The 22,358-nt window shown below is 43.5% G+C and overlaps 1 protein-coding gene across 1 annotated transcript; it reads right to left on the minus strand.

The window, feature by feature from the left end:
* Window positions 1-6,081: 6,081 nt before the first annotated feature.
* LOC104468623 (SH2 domain-containing adapter protein B-like) lies at window positions 6,082-21,477 on the minus strand (the record flags this gene model as incomplete). The annotated part of the gene is made up of 2 exons (XM_010082821.1): window positions 6,082-6,265; window positions 21,358-21,477. Coding segments are annotated over 2 exons (304 nt in total), but the record flags the coding sequence as incomplete, so codon positions are not given.
* Between the last annotated feature and the right edge of the window lie 881 nt (window positions 21,478-22,358).

The following is a 22,358-nucleotide window of genomic DNA, read 5'->3' on the forward strand; positions in this document are numbered from 1 at the left end:
AGGATTTTAATGACAGCTTAGCCTTTTTTTCAAATATTTCATCTTTTGTTTGTCCCCAGATTATGATGTCATCAGTGTACTGCTGATGTTCAAGGGCACTGCCCATCTCTAAGTCTTCTTGAATCAGTCCAAAGCATGGTGAGACTATACTTTTACTCCTGGGTAAAATCTGCTGATTCCAGTTGCACTGGATTTCTTCCCAGGTGAAAGCAGACTGAAGTCTATGCCCTTCCTTTATGGGAGCAGAAAAGTTGGCTATGTCACTGCTAGCATACTATTTTAATACAACTCTTACTGCAGCTGAAGAATGTCTCTTAAACCAAACCCTGAAATGACTCCCCCTATTCCTGTCTACTTCCTTGCAACTGAAGTTTAGCTAAGTCCAGCCCTGGTCAACTGCCACACTGTCCAAAAAAAAAAAAAAACAAAACAAAACAAAAAACCAACTTGTTTTGAAACCAGTTTTGTGGCTCAGTCTGCATAGTGTTCCATATGACCCCAATGCTAAACACAGTGCCTTGTTCCAAGACAACTTTGAGAGGCTGATCCTTGCTGCCTCTTCAAACCAAAGGGTAGTGACAAAGATGGGGAAGGTGATAGTGGTAGAAGAGGCCTAAGCGAATTCCATCACATTGACTGACAGCAGAAAGGGTCTGCTAAAATCCCTACCACCCAATCCCCCCAACTGAGCTTGCAACACTGGAACACTGTCAGTGGGCTCCAATGATACCTTCCAGAGTTCCTGTGAGGACACTAGAGAGCAACACAGTAGGGAGAACTGAAGCCATCAGCAGCCTGAGATGATGCAAAGCACCAGATTAAAAGTAGCAGCAACATTCCTCTCCCTGTCGGCCAGGTACCCAGGCCCTGGGGTAACCCCCTTTTGCCTTCCCTTCTTCCAGCTAAACCAGCATGATTACCACTGACAGTCCTTGTACATCATATGTTCCAACCCCCAGACCATCCTAGAGGCCCTGCTCTAGACTTGTTTCACTTTGTTGACACCTCTCCTTGTACCTGAAGACACTTAAACCTGACCTAGTATCTAGATGCAGCCTCACCAGTAGTCTGTAGAGGAAATAATCACTTCCTTCCACCTGCGGGCTACACTTCCACCACACAGTCCTGACTGCAGTAAGCTTTCATGACTGCAAAGGTAGTCTGGTGACTACTGTTCAGCTCCTTGTTATTCTCCCACTGGGGACCCTCCAGTCTGTCCTTTTGCAAGGGGTCAGTGCATCTGAATGCAGGACTGCCTTTAATGGAACTCCAGGATGTTCATGCTGGCCCATTCTTTGTGCCAATCAAGCTCCCTCTGAATAGCTGCCTCTGAATTTCCCTGTAGCTTATCAACAGCTAACAGTCCAACATATGGACTGCCAGCTGGAGGTAGTCCAGAATGTCTGTTCAAGACACAGGCATAGGAGAGTGGTTGGATTTACTCTTGAATAAACTCTTGATCTACAAGCCTTCTACACTTCAACATTTAGTTGACAGGTAAGCAATGGCTTGACTCAAAACAGGAGAGGTGCTGATATCAGTCCCCCAAAGTTACTTGTCTGAGCGGTGTGGCTGGCAGTAGGAACCTTGAGATTTTTCTGTGGCTTGGTAGTGCTGCACAAACCCCAGAAACAGAAGTCAGTGACAGAAATGTCACATCACCTTTGCTTATAGGTAGGCATTGAGGGCCCTGTGTGCCACTCAGGGCAACACTAGGACCAAGGAAGGCTCTGATAGTCTGTCACAGAATGCAACATTTTGTTTTTCCTGTGCTACTATGCAGGTACCAACACTTAATTGTTACCTGTATCCAATGCAATGTCGCAGTGATACTAATCCCCAAACCAGGCTTAGAAAGAAAATTTAGCTCTGCAAAGCTGCAATTAAGCTACTGTACGTGTGGTCTTGGAACTGTCAGCAGCAATAAATGCAATCCAGGAACCCTGAAAGACATTTGAGAAAGCATGGGCAACGTTTGGATTGATTTTGTCACTGAACTAACTACAAGGTCCAGAGCACTGAGGTCAACACAGCAACCCTGAATTGTGGGTACATGGTTCAGAGAGTAAGCTCAAGGCCTGAAACAGGCAATAAACAGGTATGCTGCAGAAAATTGAATTGTACATGGACATGCCTTGCTACCTATGAACATCCTTCTTCAGCAGTACTTCTATTAGTTTCATTTCAGACCAACAACTTTGTTCAGCTGCTGCTATTTCCTTCCTTCTCTTATTTTTGCCTTCTTACTGGGGACTCCAGCAAGAAGGAATAAAAAGAAGCAATTTTCTGTGCTTTATGTGGGATCATTGCAGATCATTAAAAAGGAAAAAGTGTACAAAAACCAGCTGGCTCTCCACTGTTCATTCCCTTCTCCCCTTGTTCAGACCAGGGGCACAGACAGATCTGTTTCATTTCTGTTTTATTTTTTCTCCTCTCCAAGGAGCTAGTGCAGCTATGTGTTGGGTTGGATTTATTTATTTATTTAAACCAGCGTTAAGAATTTGCTTGTTCTGCTCAGGCACCACCTGTGTACCTCCTGAGGACAGCAAGAATAACTTAACAACAGCAGAGGATCAAGCGAGTACCACAAAGTGTAGCTTAGCAGTGCAGCAGCATGAACATGGAATAAGAGCCTGGATGAAAGATGCGCATTTGCAGCCTCCACTAACACTGCCACACAGTGTTTGTGTTGCCAGCTTGAGATGACCTTAAGAGAAAGGGCAAATCCTGAACCTCGTTGTGATGGTAAGGAGTAGCACATAAATGTGGCATCCTCCAAGCAGCTCAGGGTTTTCCTCAGAGCATAGACTCAGGCCATGTTCTTTGAGAAGCTGGAATTGTGTGTTTTGTACATTTGCACTTGAAAGAGCTATGCACTTTGCATTCTTGCCCTAAGACTTAATTTCAGAGTCAGAGGTTAAACTATTATCAAGTGCAGAACTCATGGTGATGACGGTACTTCAACAAATCTTAATGATTGTTTAGGGGCTTTCATCACACTGTGGGATGCATTAAAAAAGGGGTAGCCAGAAGGGAGAGGGAGGTGATTGTTCACCTCTACTCTGCTCTTGTGAGACCCCGTCTGGAGTACTGTGTCCAGGCCTGGGGTTCCCAGCACAAGAAAGACATTGGGCTCTTGGAACGGGTCCAGAGGAGGGCCATGAAGATGATCAGAGGGCTGGAGCCCCTCTCCTATGAAGAAAGGTTGAGGAAACTGGGCTTGTTTAGCTTGGAGAAGGTTCCAGGGAGACCTCATTGCGGCCTTCCAGTACTTGAGGGGAGCGTATTAACAGGAGGGGGAGCAATGATTTACAGGGGTTGATAGTGACAGGATGAGGGGGAATGGTTTTAAACTAAGAAAGGGGAGATTTAGGTTGCATATTAGGAGGAAATTTTTCACTCAGAGGATGATGAGGCACTGGAAAAGGTTGCCCAGAGAAGTTGTGGATGCCCCATCCCTGGAGGCACTCAAGACCAGGCTGGATGGGGCCCTGGGCAGCCTGCTCTAGTGGTTGGCAACCCTGCCCACAGCAGGGGGGTTGGAACTAGATGATCTTTAAGGTCCCTTTCAACCCAGGCCGTTCTATGATTCTATGATTCCATGAAATACTCATCAAAATAGAAGCCTAATTAACACCTCTCACAAAGTCTGAAAAAAGTGATTCACCAGTGTTCCACTGTAAACAGCTATAACTGGATTCCCTGAGCACCTCAGGCAATTGGACAGCAATGTAATTCACACGTGCTGTTTGGGCACAGCCCTTGCAAAGTTGCACATTCTCAAGAGAATTACTCAGGGCAGAACTGAGCCATATGATCTTCCAGACTCCCAACCAGATTTCAGCGTAATGATTACTTTCACTACACAGTTAAGACACACAAGTTGCTCTGAAAGGCCGCTTCAACTATTAGCTATTCAAGACAATCTGAGTATACATTGACGATTAGAGTAAGAAAAGGGAGAAGTTCGTAACTTTTTAAAAATAAACTTTTAATGTGCTGTATCGGCACAATTGCTGCGAGATCTTCCACTTATACGCAATACTACACACTGCAACACACCACATTTTCACTGTACATTAAAAAGTCTGGGAATAATAGTCCTTCACTGGAAAAATATCATACAATCACTTAAATAAACAAACACAGCATTACATTGCAAACAAAATCCCAGCTTTATTTATTCTGCAATTACTGAGTACTTTCGAAAAGTCTTTTTGTAAAATAATAAAAAAATCCTTCCCACAGACAACCAACATTTTCTGAGATGATTTCCTCTTGTTGAACCCAGAATCCTGATCTGATCCTTGAAGCTGTAATAAACTATGTACACACTTCTGTGATGCATATTGATCTGATTTTTATGAAGCAAGGGTTCCCAACCCAAAATCTGCAGACAGCAATAAAGTATCATCTGCTCACTTCAGTTGACTTTTAATCAGGTCCATGACAAGAAAGATTCGTTACAATGGTCATCTCCATGAACTAAAGACAATGTGCTTAGGGAAGCCTGGCAAGGCTTTGTTTGATGTTAATGTTTGTTTCTACTGGTAATTGCTGTTAGAGAGAGTAGGGTCTTATTTTCTGTTACAAAGAACAGTGAAGCACTACTTTTACAGGCAGTAAGTAGTTACACCATTACGGTTTTCAGATTTGCAGGTCTTTCTAAGCATACATAAAAGGGAATAGTAGGTAAGAAAGCTGAATGAAATAACACACAATTTCACAGTCCTATTTCAGTCTGTAAAGCACATAAACTGCATATAACCAGTTTGCTACTACAACAGCTGAGGGGTTAATGTACAACATAGGTGGGAGATGGCACAAAGTGAGGACTACCAGGCTATTGATTCTTGAGTTCCAATTTGTGTACAGTAATACATTTTTAACTTATCCCATTTAACAAGCACACAGAGCATGTAGAAAATTTCTCTCAAGTGGCTGGTCACTGAGTTGGCAGGACAGAGCAGCTCCTGCACTACTTCTGGGTGACAGTGAGTGAAAAACAGCAGGGGGCTTCTGTGCATGGTGAAAATGAACACTGGCCAGAAGGTATGTGTCAAGGGACTACATTTTAGGAATGCCTTGGTATACCAGAAAACACAAATTCTGCTCTGCTACGTACCACAGTTTCATTTACACAGCCACAAAAGCAACGTTATAGAAAGGCAGTGTGACACATGCTTGTCAGTCTGATACCTCAATGGGACAACTGTTTGGTTCAGGTGAATCAGCAAGTGAAGATTTTGCTTACTAAAGCTTTATGAAAGTCTTGACCACATTCATGCATTAATATTAACCCACATATTAAAAAGACTCATTCTCAACTACTTAAAACGTTACAGTGTAACTGTCCCAAACAGGATTAGTTGCCTGCATCTATGAATGAATGTTGCAAATAAAGACAGTAAACCTTAAGAGATTATTGTATCAAAAAGGATAAAAATATATAATAAACTACTTTTAAATTACATTTGCTATTCATAAATAATTGACTATAATTTGCTCTCATAAAATCATTTTATGATTGTGTGCCTAAGTTCAAAAATTTGACTACCCCAAGAAACTGCATTAAAAAACCAAACCCCACCAAGCTAAGTGACCAGAGCCACAGTGACTTGACTGCTAAGCATCTCCTTCTCAGGTCCCCCAAGAACACCCTAGGGTCCCCCAGAGTCAGGCTACTCTTTCACATGGAGAAGTTTCTCACGGTAACAAGAGAACAGGACTTGCTGGTGTTTTACTGGTGAGAAGAACTTGCCGATTCTGCTCAAAACATGGAGGAAGAAGTTTCATTGGAAAGCGCTTTCATTCACAGAGAAGCTCTGGGAAGGTTATCTGTTCTCCTTGCACTAAAATAGGATTTATTTCTCTTATGTAGAAGCACAGTTCTAGAGGCATTCTGCAGCATAACAGTACCATACACACAGTCCCGTACACAACTCTGCAGAGCATCCCGTTCTTGAGACTAAAGGCTGTCACACTTCATCACAGACTCAGGCACTGAATTCTGTCAATGAATACTGTGCAACTCAGCTTACCTCTCACCTCCCATCCACAGGAAGGGGTGAGACTAGGTTATTAGAGGGTCCGCACAGCCACAGGGTAGAGCAGTGACAAGTGTTCTGCTCCTTTGATAGGCAGCTTTTTTGTGGTGTAGTAGTGGATGACTTCAGGAACACTGTCGAAGGGAGGGCTGTTCTGACCCAGGATGTATTTCTCTTTGGTTTTCATCAGTTTCATGTGCATAAAACCTTGACTGCTCCTGCAAGGAAAGCGAAGCATTAGTTCATGCTGCTGGATGAGGGGAGCAGCACCACCACAGGCTCTCCTTTGTGATGTAGGGGAATGTAGGAGAACAAAATGCAAGCAGTTGCTGGATGACAGGCCAAGACAGTGGCCAGACTCTGACAGACAGTGACTGCTAGCTGCAAACTCCCACAGACAGTGTAACACAAAGGCAACCTAAGCTAGAGCTTTGTTTGCACCACCTGTGCTCTCTGGATACAGTTGCAAGTCTGTCTTACTGGGGAATTGATCGAGGGCATGCCAAAAGACAAACCCTTTCCTGCCCCACCCCCAGTGTATCCCTGTGAACATTTGCTTTTCACTGCAGCCCATCATTACTTCTGGACCAAAAGGTATGATTGATTTTGGCCTGTCAGAGGCCTAAGGCTCTCTTCATAAACACATAAGCAGGCTATAAGCCTCACTCAGGCAAGGTGAAGCAAGGCAAAGCGAGGCCTGTGGAGACCTCAGGACAGACCACATCCATCCCAACCAGGGAGCAGCTGCCCAGAACACAGCTATACACAGAACCTGGTGGCTTCAGCTGGGAAAACTTCCTCAGATGAACCCATTCCCAAGATAAAAGGCATAAAGACTTTTACTTGCACTGTACTGAGCAAAGGCTGCTATCCTGCAGCCTTTCTGCAGGCAGAAACCACTTGGCACCTCCACACCTGAAGCCTTCAATTCCAAGATGACCCGCACAGCATGCTGCCTCTTTGAGGGAAGGCTCATGATTACACAGGGAAGAGAAGAGTGGCATGGTAACTGCCCTGTCTGTTCCTGTGAAAGAAACCTATCCAACATAATGCCACTCTGACAGCTAGCACCCACACTGCCATATAGTACAGTAGGCAGTAGAGCTGACTGCATCTCTTCCCAGCAGTGACCCTTCAGTGTCTGCTGTCTTTAGAACCTCATACAGGCTATTTTAAGACTGTAGAATTTAGCCAGGGCAAAACAAAAGTAAAGGACAGCTCCTACACTTCAGGATGTTGAACAATGCATAGAGGGTTTTTACCACTTGCTTGGTGTCCCACTTCCTAACTTTCTGTCTCCAAACCATTGTTTCTTCGAAGTGAATCCAGGAACAAAGACAATAGTGTTAAAAGTAGAGTTGGTCTATGTCAGCAAGGAAACCCAGTTTAAGGCTACTCACAAAGCTACAGCAGAAAAACTAATCATGGGATGTTAAAAGCAGCTTTTCTAAAATCTGCTGTTTTCTAGTTAGCAGGTGCAGCATTCCCTCCGGAAGTGCTTGTAGCACAATCAAGCTCATATCTTTCAGATACGTTCAACAATTCTCTGATGAAGTGACCCTTTCTGGTGAGCAGAAACCACTGCAGGCACTATAATGATAGCTCTTCACACTTAAAATCTTACTTTAAATATCAAGCTATTAGAGAAATAAAGATAACTTTTGAATCATAATTGCCCTCTAAGTTATTTCCTTTAAGCAAGAGTGGCTACTTTAAATACTTTACTATGAGGACAGATGTATTGTTCCCTTTCTTCACTTCACTATGCATCTGCTTTGCTGTCAAATGCCTTAAAAGTGTGCAGATAAATTAATGGAATCACAGGTGTATGCTAATTTCAAGAGTATAGCAAGAACTGGAGAACAGTCTGATAAATGCACTTTAATGCAGAAAGGGCAAGTACACATGCCCTTTTTAAAAAAGAAAGAAAACATATATAAAGTAAACAAACTGCTACAAGCCATGTGTTCAAGACAGACAGGCTTTGACCTATGTTAGGTTTGAGTAGTACATAGTCATTCAGCTTACAGCATATGATCTCCATGGCTACCAGAATTCTGCAAGCGAACAAGAAGCTTCTCCTCTATATCATGACAGGTCAGCTTTTTGAGAAGCCACACAGTTTGTAAAGGTGAGTGAAAAAGAACGTGACCTAGAATTTACGGGTAGCAGCCTAATGGAATTCAAAGAGGGTAAATAGAAAGCTTCTGCCCTTGGGATGAAATACAGCCAGGCAGCAGTGCAAGCTGGGACACGACTGCCCAGAAAAGGAACTGTGGTGGACAGGACACAGAACCTGATCCAATAGTCTGCCCGTGAGGGCCTACTGCAGCCTGGGCTGCGTAGCAGAAGTATAGTCAGCTGCTGGAAGAAAGTGACTACTTCCTCTGCAGAGCACTGGTGAGGATGCATCTGTAAGTGTAACTGTAACTCATGTGAGGGCCCCCCATAAAACAGAGAAGCCAACATCGGAACAAGTCCAGAGCAGGGCCACTAAACATGGTCTGGGGGTGGAAGCACATGATGTACAAGGATAGGCTGAGGGAACTCTGTCTGTTCAGTCTGGAGAAGAAAAGGTGAGATGGAGGGTGTCAGGTTGCAGTCACACATTGCCAAAATGGGAGAGCTATACAAATTTGTAAATTTCTCAGAGGTACACAGTGAATCAATAAGCACAAGATGCAACAAAGAGTTCCCACTGGACAGAGGGAAAAGCTTTTTCCTCATAAGAGTGGTGCAGCCTTGGGGACAGGTTTAGAGAGGTCAGGAGGTCTCCATCCTCACAAGTTTTCCAAATTTGCTGGTACAAAGCAATCAGCAACCTGATGAGTGTGTCCTGCTTGGAGCAAGTGGTTGGACCAGATACCTCCAGAGGTCCATTCCCAACTAGATCTCTCTAGGAGTTTATTATTAATCTTTACCATTTGTGTATTTTCGGAAACCACTAAGTAGAGCTTCTAACTCAACAACAATTTTGATTCAAAACATTTGTAAAAATCTACTATTAAAGAAAAAAGATCACAAAAGAATCAAAGAAACCTGTGCCATTGAATTTCAGGACTCCTAAGTAAGACTTTTCTGAATTAGAAAATGTATTTTTTGTGCAATTATTTCACAAGAAGGCAGAATAAAATCCACCTCTGTTTCAAGGTAGGCACAGAACACTATTAAGGGGAAGACCTGCAAAGGGAACAGGTCTGAGAGGTTCGAGAAAGTAAGAAGTCAATCCAACGTGATGGCAGAGACGAGAAGGTGCAGGCTATATGGCAAATTGCTCACCTCCTGCTGTTTAGATTTGCCCTTTGCCAACCAGCCAGAAGGCATGACATCACCTTGCAACTGTCTGTAAAGAAATCTTGCAGTTAATGGTGACAGGACTGTAGACAAGCTATTGCCCTGCATACAGGTATAACCTAGTCTGACACAAATGCTGAGGAGCCAGCTACCCTAAAATAGGCAGAAGAGCACCTGCTGACTCCTGGAAGCAGGGAACAGGCTGGTTTGAAATAGAGGTGGATTTTATTGTAGTTTCATGTGAAATAATTCCACAAAAATCACATCCCAACCTCTTTCTTCCCACGTATGTCTATGGTTTTTTGGTTGTCCTACAAAAACCAGAATTACCTTCATTAAGTAAAACCCATTCTGAATAGAGAGCCCTCAGAAGTGGATTTCAGAGGTAATTTTGTGTGAAGGCTGAGGAAGCATAGAGGTGGCAACAAGGAGTTCTGTGAAATTGGCCTCAAAGCTTTGCAATGTCAAGCATGCAAATTTTCTGTTCACAAAGAAGAAGAACTGATAGGCAAGGACATTAAGTCAGTGAACTGATTTTACTTATTACTAGTGTTTGCAGCCAACAGCTACCACCCATGTTGTTAATGATGGGTTGAATTCTAATTTCCATCCCAGCTACTTTTCTGGATGTCAAGAACTCTTTAAATTGAGCATTATTCCAGGCTTACTGGTGAATGAAAACAAAGATTATGTTTTCAGATACTTTCCTCCTTCACTCCCTTCCTGCCTCCTTTTAGTTTCCAACAATTATACTGTGAATCTGTTGTCTGCCTTCCTTGTTTGAAGTAAACCAAGCTGTCACTAGTTGCAGCTAGAAATATCAAACCAGACATTTCTCATCTAGAATGAAGAACAAATTACGTTGGAAGAAAGTCAGCTTAGCACTTTGAGACTATGCCCTTGAATTAAGCATTTACAGGTGTATAGGATTTGAAACTCTTCACATCTACACTAAGGATCCTTCTGTGCTCCCTCCCCTTCCCCATTTGTTCTTGAAGTCTATCTTACAGACTCCGCTCTTCTGGAATGCCTGGAGTCGTAGAGAATCGGTGCCTGCTAGTAACTGTCAAGGGCAGAATGCATCTGCACCTGTTTAACACTACTACTGCTGCTCGACCAGTGGCTAGGATTATACGGACTCTGTTCAGAAAGGAAGTTGGAAGTCATACTCCTCCCTCTTCTCCTCCAAGACCTTTCAATCCAAGCTCTGATTTTAATATCACATGCTGAGATATATCCGTCAACTATCCCATTTGCTGTAAAAGCCACATGGAGACTATTTTTTCGTATTTCACGGATCACCCATAAAAATATCATATTGTTTCTGTTCCTGTTGCTGATCCACTGCTTGATCCCAGGGAGGTCATCACCTCTTTGCCCTCATCCTTCTGCTCATACAACATACCTATGTCACTTCTGTTTTCTGGAGCTCTCCTGTTGTGCCTGCCTACATATTATGATGGTAAAGATGTAAAAGCATTAGTCCAAGGGTACAGTGGAAACAGCAGTCTTCATCAGTTATTGGGGGGAGGGGGAGAGAGCAGGACACCACTCGCCTAAAAAAAACACCAGAGGGCTTGCACTCACTAGAATTTTCCCACAAGTGAGTTTAGTGTGTCCTCTGCTCACAAATCGCTGTGAAAAGCTCACATACTGCACAAACCACTGCAAAATCAACATATTCGCTGTTTTTAAAAAGTTTATCAGGACTGCCACACTTGTACCAGCTAAAACCATGTGGAAAAAAAAATACAGGCAGGACACTCAGCCTAATGAGAAGATGCAGGCTACAGACAGCCCAGTGCTTTTCAGAACACACTAATTAACAAGTGAAAGGTGACTGCAGTTCTTTTGAAAGTATTCATTAAGGCTTCTGCAGCCAGTCATAATTTTTAAGCCGTGTGTCTACGGTGAAGCAATGTCTCCTCAAGTTTGTCATACCCAAAGAAAGCAACAGCAAGATATCACACTTTGATTAGATGATAACCAAGAAGAAATTCAGTACTCACTTTAGAACTCCAGTTCAATACACTGTCAGAGTAAGCCTGCACGGCTCACTGCTGTAGACTCACAGCTTAATCTTCAGCACTGCTTTCCCATGTTCAAAGTAACATCACAGTAGAAACCCATATCCATTGCTTCAGGGCTCTGTTGCTGCCTGAATTTCCATTTCAATGCAGCTGAATTGAAAAACAGGCCTTAAGGGAGCATCCAGAAGGAGCTTTAGTGTTCCTGAAGAAAATATCCAATCAAAGCACTTGATCTAGAGACCTTTAGGGTAGCATGGGATAACAGGCAGCCTTGAGGCATTGCTGAGATCGTTCTGGCATTTCAGTTCACAAAGTCAGAGCTCAGTCACAGCTTGCCTGTGTATTAAGTCGTGCGATATGGTTTTAGAACCAATGGATTGAAGAGCTGGGATTAAATTATAAGAATGAAGCATAAGGGAAGTGTCCAAATATGTGAAGCCTGCTGGGATAGACTTAGAGGGTAGCCATGCAGCACAAAGAGTCTTAATAGCTGTGATAAGTACCTGTCATGCCTGTGAACCTAGCAGCACCGGAAACTGTGATTCACTGATCCATTCTGGGAGACGAGCTATAGCTAGCAATAAAGGTCCTAGTCCTTCCTGCAAAACTTACTAACATGGGGCTGGCAATCAAGAAATAATTTTCAAGATAAGGAAAATGCACTGACAAGAAGGGACAATAAATAGTAAGGTGTGGAGAGTATCATGTTATCCAGCAAGCAGCTTATGCAGAAAAATATCAAATAGAAGTTACCGTAATTGTACCAGAAGCATTGACACAGTTTTGGGGAAACAGGGGCAGTATACATCTAATCAAAAGATCTCTAAGAAACAGATATCAAACATCTGTCAGCGACTCCCACAGGACACAATGACTAGAACAGAATCAAGAAATGTAGGGATTGAGACCATTGCATATATTCCCTACAACCTCTTATCATCAGTTTCAATTTGCATAGCAATGGATTTGGTGAAATCATAGAATCGTAGAATAGTAAGGGTTGGAAGGGACCTTAGAGATCATCTAGTTCCAACCCCCCTCCTATGGGCAGGGACACCTTCCACTAGACCAGGTTGCTCAAAGCGTCATCCAGCCTGGCCTTGAACACCTCCAGGGATGGGGCATCCACAGCTTCTCTGGGCAACCTGTTCCAGTGTCTCACCACCCTATTGTGTATTCCTACTGATATAATTGTTGCTGTTGTTATCTTCTTTTTTTTTTTTTCGTGTTGTATTATAAAATCTGTTGTTACCTTAACTCACGAGGTTCTACCTTTTGGGTTTTTTTGTTTTTTGTATTTTTTCAATTCTTTCCATCTCACCGGTGGGGAGGGGGTGGGAAGGGAAGGGAGCAAGCAGACGGCGCATAGTTGCCGCACCCACGACAATCTTTTTGGCACCCAACATGGTGTGCGAAGGGTTGAGATAATGACAAATCTGACCAGAACGTGCTTTAACGATCTGCTATATGCATTTCTTGTATTAGTTAAAAACTCGCTGGTCACGATGCTGGTTCATTTCTTCACATGGTGGTGTTATGTCAAGTCTTACATGCATTACGTTTTCCCTGTAGCAATGTTTATCACCTCTGGGAGAAGGGCTAGGACGATCATTTTGTTGTACTGGATAATGTTGACTTATGAGATGATTGCAGCACTGGCCATGCTGTTCGGCGGGTATTTGTATGCGGCGCTGTTGTATCTCGGCCCCCCACTCTCGGTATTTGTTAGTAAACGCACTCAACCTAAGGGAGAAAAGGGGGTGGGGGTACACCCTCCTACTCCTTCACTTCCCCCCTCTCTTTCAGGCTGATTACAACAGGTTTAGAGACTTTTGAGTATCCTGGGGATGTTCAAGCCAGCATGCTCTTACTGCTGTGTCTCCTGAGTGTGTGTCAGGCCTTGTTCAGGGTTATACCAAGATTTTGTAAGAATGCCATCCAGAGATCCGCCCCAAGGCTGGAGAGCCATGGGTGGCATGGCATCTGGGAGAATATGGGCAAGTTATCTAGAGGACTTCTCACCTCCAATGGTTTGGAATTTCACACCTGAACAATTACAGAACCCTGATAAAGCGACAGAATATTTGAAAAACCAATGCTGTAAGTATCCCAAAGAAGCACAGCTTACCACATTGTACTGGGCCCTGGCCAGTAGCTACCAAGCGCTGCTCGATACCATGCAGTATTGTCAGGGGGAAGAGGAGAAAACACACTGACAGCCACTGTGACTACCCTGATCCCACCGACAGCTACCGCAACTACTCAGACCCCATCAATAGGCACTGCAGGTATTCAAACCCTGGCGATAGGCACTGCAGCTGAAACAGAGAACCAACCCATGTCAGCGTTGATCGCCCCCGTACAAAGAAGAAATATGCCAAAAAATCAGTTCGCTTAGTGAGAGATGATGATGACCCAGGCTCGTCAAGAGAACAGGAGATAGAACCAGAGATAATCACCCGATCCCTATCCCTGAGCAAGCTGTGAGAGCTGAAAAAGGATTTCAGCTGCCGTCCAGGCAGGTGAATTGTTACCTGGCTGCTTCAATGCTGGGACAATGTGGCCAGTAGTTTGGAATTAGAGGGTAAGGAAGCCAGATAATCTGGGATCCCTGTCTAGGGAAGTTGGCATTGACAAGGTAATTGGAAAAATGACACTAACCTTCAGCCTCTGGAAGGGACTTCTGTTTGGTGTGAGCCAAAGATACCCCTTCAAGGGAAGTGGACCACCATGGAGAAGGGTATCCAGTATCTCAAGGAATTAGCTGTGCTGGAAGTGATTTATAATGATCCGGACAATGAGCAGTCACTCACTGATCCAGACAACATCCAGTGCACACATGCTATGTGGCAGAAGTTTCTGCGAAGTGCACCACCATCGTATGCCAACTCATTGGCAATAACGTGACAGAGAGAAGTTGAGGGCCAGAGAGTGGATGATTTGGCTGGCCAACTCCGGCAATACAAAGGAAGTCTCTCTTCCTCCATATGGGCCTGTATCTCAGCTGTGGAGAAACTGTCCCAGGAGTTCAGGCAATCCAAAGAGGACAGGTCCCACCTCTCATCTGCACAAGCCCACATCTCAGCTATCAGGAGCAGGTGTTATCCAGCACGAGAGAGTGGATATAAAGGGCACACACCATAGTGTGAACTGTGCTTTTATCTGCGTGATCACGGAGAGGACATGAGGAAGTGGGATAAAAAACCTACTTGGATCCTAACAGCACAGGTTCATGAGTTGCATGGAAAACCAATTGTGCCAGGGAATTCCTCCTGGAAAAAATGCTGGTCCAGTTTCCAGCAGGCAGTTCACCAAACACAGCAAGAGACCTGACCTCACTTCCGATCCTCTTGATGGGACTTCTGACTCATATGTACAACAAGTGAGTAATGGATACTACAGCCAGGACTAGGGGGGCCCTGATTCCAGCCAGAGGAAGAATCACCTCCCTTGACCTGCTGGCCACACTTCTTTTCATGAAGACCAGGATACAGTTGGCTTTCTGGACTGCAAGCATCCATTGATGGGTCACGTCCAGCTTTCCATCCACCAGTCCTTCTCTGCAGGACTGCTCTCAAATCTCTTCATCCCCCAGGCTGTATTGATACTGGGGGTTGCTCTGACACAGGTGCAGGACCTTGCACTTGGCCTTGTTGAACCTCATGAGGTTCACATGGTCCCACTTCTAGAGCTTGTCCACACCCTCTGGATGACATCCCGGCCCTCAGGCATGTCAACTGCACAACTCAGCTTGGTGTCGTCTGCAAACTTGCAGATATTAAACAGTACTGGTCCCAGTATGGACCCCTGAGGGACACCACTTGTCACTGATCTCCATCTGGACACCGAGCCATTGATCACTATTCTTTGCATGTGACCATCCAGCCAATTCTTTATCACTGAACAGTCCATCCATCAAACCCACATCTCTCCAATTTAGAGAGAAGGATGTTGTGAGGGACCATGTGAAGACCTTAGAGAAGTCCAGATAGACGACAGCAGTAGATCTTCCCTTGTCCACTGATGGAGTCACTCCACTGTAGAAGGCCACTAGGTCAGACAGGCAAGACTTGCCATTGGTGAAGCCATGCTGGCTGTCTCAAATCACCTTCCTGTCCTCCATGTGCCTTAGCATAGCTTCTAGGAAGATCAGTTGTATGATCTTCCCGGGCACAGAGGTGAGGCTGACAGGTCGGTAGTTCCCAGGGTCCTCCCTTCTAGCTTTTAAAAAATAGGTCCAATGCTGCCCTTTTTCTCATCATCAGGAACTTCATCTGACTGCCATGACTTTTCAAATATCTTGAGGATATTTGAAAAGTGGCTCTGCAACTGTATCAGCCAATTCCCTCAGGAGTCTGGAATGTATTTTGTCATCCCATATACTTATGTATGCTCAGGTTCCTCAGGAACCTGATCTTCTCTTACAGTGCATGGACTTTGCTCCCCAAGTTCCTGCCTCAAGGTCCACACACTCGAAAGATGTGGGAAGACAGGTTGCCAGTGAAGACTGAGGCAAAAAACTTGTTGAGTACTTCAACCTTCTCGTTGTCTGTTGTTACCCATTTGCCAGTCATGTTCATCGGGGAGGTACACTTTCTTTGACCTTCCTTTTCTGGCTGATGTACCTATCCATGCTCTTCTTATTATTCTTTGCATCCCTTACCAAGTTCAGCTCCAGCCACGCCTTGGCCTTCCTGACCCTATCCCTATGCAACTGGGCAACATCACTATACTCTTCCCAGGACAGCTGTGCCTGCTTCCACTGCCTGTGCATTTCTTCTTGCTCTTTAGTTTGACCAGCAGGTCTTGACTCATCCATGCAGGTCTCTTGCCTTCCTTTCCTGATTTCTTGCACCCGGAGATTGAGAGCTCTTGTGCTCTGTGGAAAGCATCCTTGAAGATCTGCCCACTCTGTTCTGCTTCCTTGCCCCTGAGGACAGTTTCCCAGGGGGTCCTATTGACTAACTCCCTGAAAAGCTGGAAGTTTGCTCTCCTAAAATTCAGGGTCCTGACTTTACTCTTTGCCTGACCCATATCCCTCAGGACTGCAAACTCAACCAGTGTGTGATCACTGCAGCCCAGGTTGACTCCAGTCTTGATGTCTCTGATTAGTCCATTTATGCTGGTGACCATCAGGTCCAGTAACACACCCCCTCTGGTAGGGCTGTCTATTACCCAGCCTAAGAAATTATCCTTAATGCACTCCAGGAGTCTCCTGGATTGCCTACAGTTTACCGTACTACTTTTCCAGTAGATGTTGGGGTGGTTGAAGTCCCCTAGCAGGATGAGAGCCTACAAGCATGATGCCTCTTGTAACTGGACCAAGAAGGCTTCGTCAATAGGTTCCCCTTGATTAGGCAGCCTGTAGTAAACACCAACCACAAAGTTTCCTTTGTTGCCTCAGTCTCTTAATTCTTACCCAGCCTCAGTCTCTTAATTCTTACCCATAAGCTTTCAATCTGCTTGTGGCTATTCTTCAGAGACAGCTCTTCACAATCTATCCATTTGTTGATGTAACTTCTTTGCCCCTTCTTCCTCACCTGTCTCGTCTGAATATCCTGTAGTCATCAATAGCCACAATCCAGTCATAAGATTTGCTCCACCACATTTCAGTAATGGCAACTAGGTTGTAGCTTTCTAGCAGGATGGTGGCTTCCAACTCCTCCTTTTTGCTGCCTGTGCTGCATGAGTTGATGTAGAGGCATGTCAGCTGGGCTGTTGGCCACGTCACCTTCTTAGAGGAACACAGCTTAATTCCTTTGAAGTATTTCACTGGTATTCCCTCGTTGGCTACTGTTACCTCAGGAGCCCTGGGCTTATCTCCATATGCCTTCAAGTGTGCTCCAGTCTACTCAGCACATCTCAGAACAACAGACCGAGGGCCCTCGCTACCACCCCATCCCTCTGACCTTGGCATGTCACCCCGTAGCTTGTTATGGGCAAGCCTATATTATCCCCCATGCCCTACAAATCTAGTTTAAAGCTCTGTCAATAAGCCTCGCTAGCTTGTGAGCAAAGATACTCTTCTACCTTTTAGAAAAGTAAATCCCATCCAATGCCAACAGGTGTGGTGCTGTGTAGACCATCCTGTTATTGAAAAACCTGAAATGGTGTCAGGGACACCCACCACAGAGCCATGTATTAATAGACTAGATCTGTATGTTTCTTCCCATGTTGCTGCATGCAACTGGAAGGATAAAGGAAAAAATTACCTGTGTCCAGATTCCATTATCAACAGTCACAAAGCCCTGAAGTCTCTTTTGATTGCCCTCAGATTAGGTATTGCAGCTTCATTGTGTTGCAGCTTCATCGCCACCCACGTGGAAGAGCAATAATGGGCAATAGCCTGAGGGCCACGTCAGGCTAGGAAGTTTCCTAGCTATATCCTTAACCCAGGCCCCAGGGAGGCAGCAGACTTCCCAGGTTTGTCCAGCATATTGGACCCTCTGTTAACCCTCAGAAGGGAGTCACCTACAAGTATAACCCATCTTTTCTTCCTCATCGAGGTGGTCACGATACGGGGGCTACCCTTGACCTTGACAACATATCTGGTATCAATGGATCGTCATCCACATCATCCTTTGACTGACCTTCCACATCTAGAGCTTCATACCTGTTGCACAGAGGCACCTGGGAAAGCAAGATAGGCAAGGAGGGGGTTTGCCTGCTACACCAAGTGTGCACTTGCCTCCATTCACTCCTTTCCTTTAAGCTACTGCATTCTGCCTGGCTGAGGGAGAACAAAGGATCTCCTCAATCTTGTTGGTTTTTTTTGTTTTTTGTTTTGTTTTTTTTTCCTGGTGGCTGTTCCTCTTTGTCTCAGGGAGGGTAGACCATTGTTCTACCAGTCTATCTCTTTCTCAGACTTCCTGATGCTCTTTAACCTTTTTACTTCTTGTAGCACTGCCACCAGGCTGAGGAGATCATCCACTTGGTCACACATCACACAGCTGTTCTCACTACTGCCATCCATTACTAGTGAAATGGTCTGGCATGCCCTGTGTTCACATTTCCACAGAAGATGAAGGAAGCAGGATGTTCTCTAAGTCAAATAGTAATGAGGATGTAAGATTTCACAGCAGTGAAATGGTTGAAGGGATTTCCGGCTGACCTCAAGGTAAAGTATGCATAGGTGCAAAATAACCTCATCACAGACTGATTAGGTGCCTCTAGGCAAGGGAATCAGAACACAAAATAGGATTATGTGTTTGGCACTTTGAAGGGCTAGCTTCCCACAGCTAGAAGTAGTCATAAGCCAGGCTGATTGTGAGGAAGAGTCAACCAAGGATCCTGAGTGAACCTTGAGAACTGTCCAATTACTTAACTCTTTGAGTTTAAATAACAAGATCTCCGCCATCACCAAAATTCTTCAAAACCTTACTTTGATTGGAAAGCCATCTTCATTAAGGATGGGATTAGAAAAAAAAATTATCAATTCAATGTCCTAAAAAGGAGAAGAGAGTCTTATGGCAGTGAATAAAAATTAGATGTGAAAAATAGCATCAAACATAACTTCAGTTGCAGGTGATAAAGGTCAGTGAGATGGCAAGTAACACAGAAGCAGGTTTCTAGCAAAGGAACTGGATTTGCATGGTAACTTAAATGTGATTAAATGATCCTTTATTCAGCTAGATACTTTGAGAGAAAATACTGATTACATTTGCAGGATGGTAGGAGAGCTCCTGGAAAAAAAAGAAAATTGGTTACCAGATAATAGACAGAATGTGAATTCTAACTGCAATATTATGGGCTTAAGAGGATTATGTGAGCTTTGGAGGGGCCACAGGGAAACAATCACTAATCACAGGCAGCTGGTATACGGAGTTAATACACTGCATCAACAGGCCAGAGTCAGCACTAGTATGGCAGAGAGTTGAAGAGTACTGAAAGAATCTCTGTGTTCCAGAAAACATAGATTGGAGGAGGTCAGTCATTTAGCTACCTTATCATAGAGCAAGATACGGGGAGACTTAATATAAGTATCACCAGGAAATCTGGTTTAGAAAACTTCAGAATACAACATGCAAAGGGACTACTACAAGCAAAAGGACATTAAGGGCCTGTATCTAGATGTCCAAAGTTGCAAAATATAAATTTAACTGCCACCTTTTTCTCTTGAGGTTGGCTCTGGTTGGAGAATAAAAATCACTGCACTAATTCAAGAATTAAATTAAATACTTAAAAACAAATGTCATATTCCAAACTTACAAGAATTTATGGGAAAACTTAACCCTACGTGTATCTCAAGCATTAACACTTCTGTAGGGGCATTTTGTGCTGAAGTAGAATTTTAACTATGATACTAACTTTAGGCTTTGTAATTATAAGGTTGATAGAGGATCCTGGGAAAGAAGAAAAGTAAGCAGATGTGCAGAGGTATCCAGTTATACAGGACATGAGAAAGATAAGGAGAAACTGAGAGAAATTAATTATTACAACTAAGTTATCTCAGAGATTGTGTTCACATAGCTCCGAAAATTATGTTCCCAGGATCGAAAGTAGCCAATAGTGATTTTGTTGTTAAGAATTTAAAATTACTGTATCCAGTTAGTAGCTGCCAAATCTGAAAGAGTTCTGTATAAAAGCACGTGAGCAACACACAACAAATGGCTTTCACTTTCATCATAATTGGCTCGTCTGGGTGGTGTCCAAGAACTTCGCGTGCTGACTGGAAAGAACTCCTTGTGCTGACTACAAAGAACTCCGCTGGTCGACTACACACTTCAATGTTTGAAAATACCTAGAGGGCTACCATATCAGAGAATACACAGATCAAAGGACAAAAGGGACGATGGGAGCTGAACCAGATTTCTAAAGCGGGTGTGTTCCGGTTCAACGTGGACCTCTGTATCACAGAGAGTTCCCAACAATAATAGCAAAGGAACTCAGATATAAAAAACAGTCCTACAAAATATTTTTCTTAAGACATAAAACAGAATCTTAAAACTAGGTTAATAGATGCACTCCTACTGAACCCAAGGTGGGGATATAAAACCAATCTGAAATTCACTGTTTAGACTATCACACTAAACCAGGGTAGAGCAGATGTGGCCCTTTATTTCTAATGAACTTAAGAATGTAAAAAGGATCAGGTTTGGTGCTGTCCATGAAAGTATTATGTTGTTACCATCAAGTATTACCATCATCCCATCAGTAAAATAGGCAAGTAGGCCTGTGTCCCAGAGCTACTTGAAAAGTAGGTTCCACATCAGACCCTATCCTGTAAGAACGAGAGAAAGGAAACAATTCTCTTTGCAGACCCTGGTATAGGCTGTCCAAGCCTATACCAAGGTCAAGGGGCTTTTTGTTTTCCTGCATTGAAAACCTGGAAACTTTCCTCTGCCGGAAATACAAGTGAGCTTATGTCCTTGCCCATGCCAGGAGGGTTGGACCAGATGATCGTTGAAGGTCCCTTCCAATTCAAACCATTCTATGTTTCTGTTCTATGATATGTCAAAGCCAACATCTGTAATATACCCTGATCAGCCTAAGGTAGGTGAGGCAAGTTCAAAGCAGCAGTAAGACTGGAACAATGCTCATTTCCTAATTCTGTAAATCTTTCATCCTTGATCCTGGTCTTTTTACTTTCAAGAATTCTAGCAATATTTTACAGCTGTACCATAGTAAAACACACAAAGCTTTCCTTCCATATATGAAGCAAAAGGAATAAAATCCTCAAACAATGCAGTTGCTTATTCAGTCTGAAGCAGAAGCAGCAGGAGCATTTCAAATCACAACCACAAAAAACCCTCCCAGTTAATTTATTTAAATGGGCACCAAATGAAGACCAAAAATCTCTTAGCATCCCCAGATTACTAAATTCTAATTCAGTGACTGTCACTATACATTATGCAGACTGACAGTCTCAAACTGTGCCCTTCTGACCTAAATCAGAGCAGCAACAGACTGGATCATTTTCTGTTCTTGCACCAGAGAAGTTATGGCTTATAAATTACATTTATTATGTTTTACTGACAAATACTTACTTTAGTGAAAGAGAATAGTCATGCTTGCTTGTTTGACTATTTCTTACAAGGTAGCTACACTCTTTACATAAACGTAATAGGTTTTCTGCATCTGTCCGACTTATTGTTCCATGATACCATCTAGGAAAAAGCAGAGAGGTTAATACACACACATGTTTCTCTGAGGTATGAATAATGGTTAATATCACATGGATATCTTTAAGATCTAACACATTATGGATAAAAAGCACATTGTTTGCATTATCTGAAGGTAACTTCACAAATTGTAGAACCCTGTAATTCCTGTCAGCTGAAGGAAAAAACTTAGATCAGAACAGCATGCAGCAGGATTGGTGTGCATATTTATGTAAGAAATTCCCACTCAGGAGATACACACTATAATTTCTATCTTGCAAGCATTAGATCCACAATATTGACATTAGACTATTTCATCCCTGTGATCCATCAGTATTTCAATTAATACACAAAAGAAAAGAATAAAAACAAAAGAAAATAATTAAAAAACCAAAACAAAATTAACAAAAAGAAAATCACATCTGAAGAACATGAACAGTTAATAGTGGAAAAGATTTGCTAAAATAAATCTTTGAGAAAGGAGAAAAGTTATAAAGTGTGAAGATCTGTTACAAAGGCACTTGTTCTAAACGCAGCTGTGACAGCTCAGACCACTTTAAGTAAATGTCTGGTTGTCCTGGGTTGAGCTGAGACAGAGTTAACTCTTCATAATAGCTAGCAAGAGGCTGTGTTTTGCATTTGTGCTCAGAAGAAAGCTGATAAGAAGTGATGTTTTCACCGCTGTCAAGGTCAGCAGACCGGAGAAGCTCGGAGGGAGCAAAGCCCCAGTTACTAGCCCAGGATTTGATCTTAGGTTCAGGATTGAGAGCCAGAGTGGCCAATAATCTATTCCATAACATACACATCATGCCCAGTATATAGGTGAGGACCATCCGGGAGATCGTCCCCTTTTGGTTGTGGATCTCTTTGGCTCTGGGTCATCTCGC

This window comes from Pterocles gutturalis, unplaced genomic scaffold, assembly GCF_000699245.1.
Source record: "Pterocles gutturalis isolate BGI_N339 unplaced genomic scaffold, ASM69924v1 scaffold4670, whole genome shotgun sequence".
Lineage (NCBI taxonomy): Eukaryota > Metazoa > Chordata > Aves > Pterocliformes > Pteroclidae > Pterocles > Pterocles gutturalis.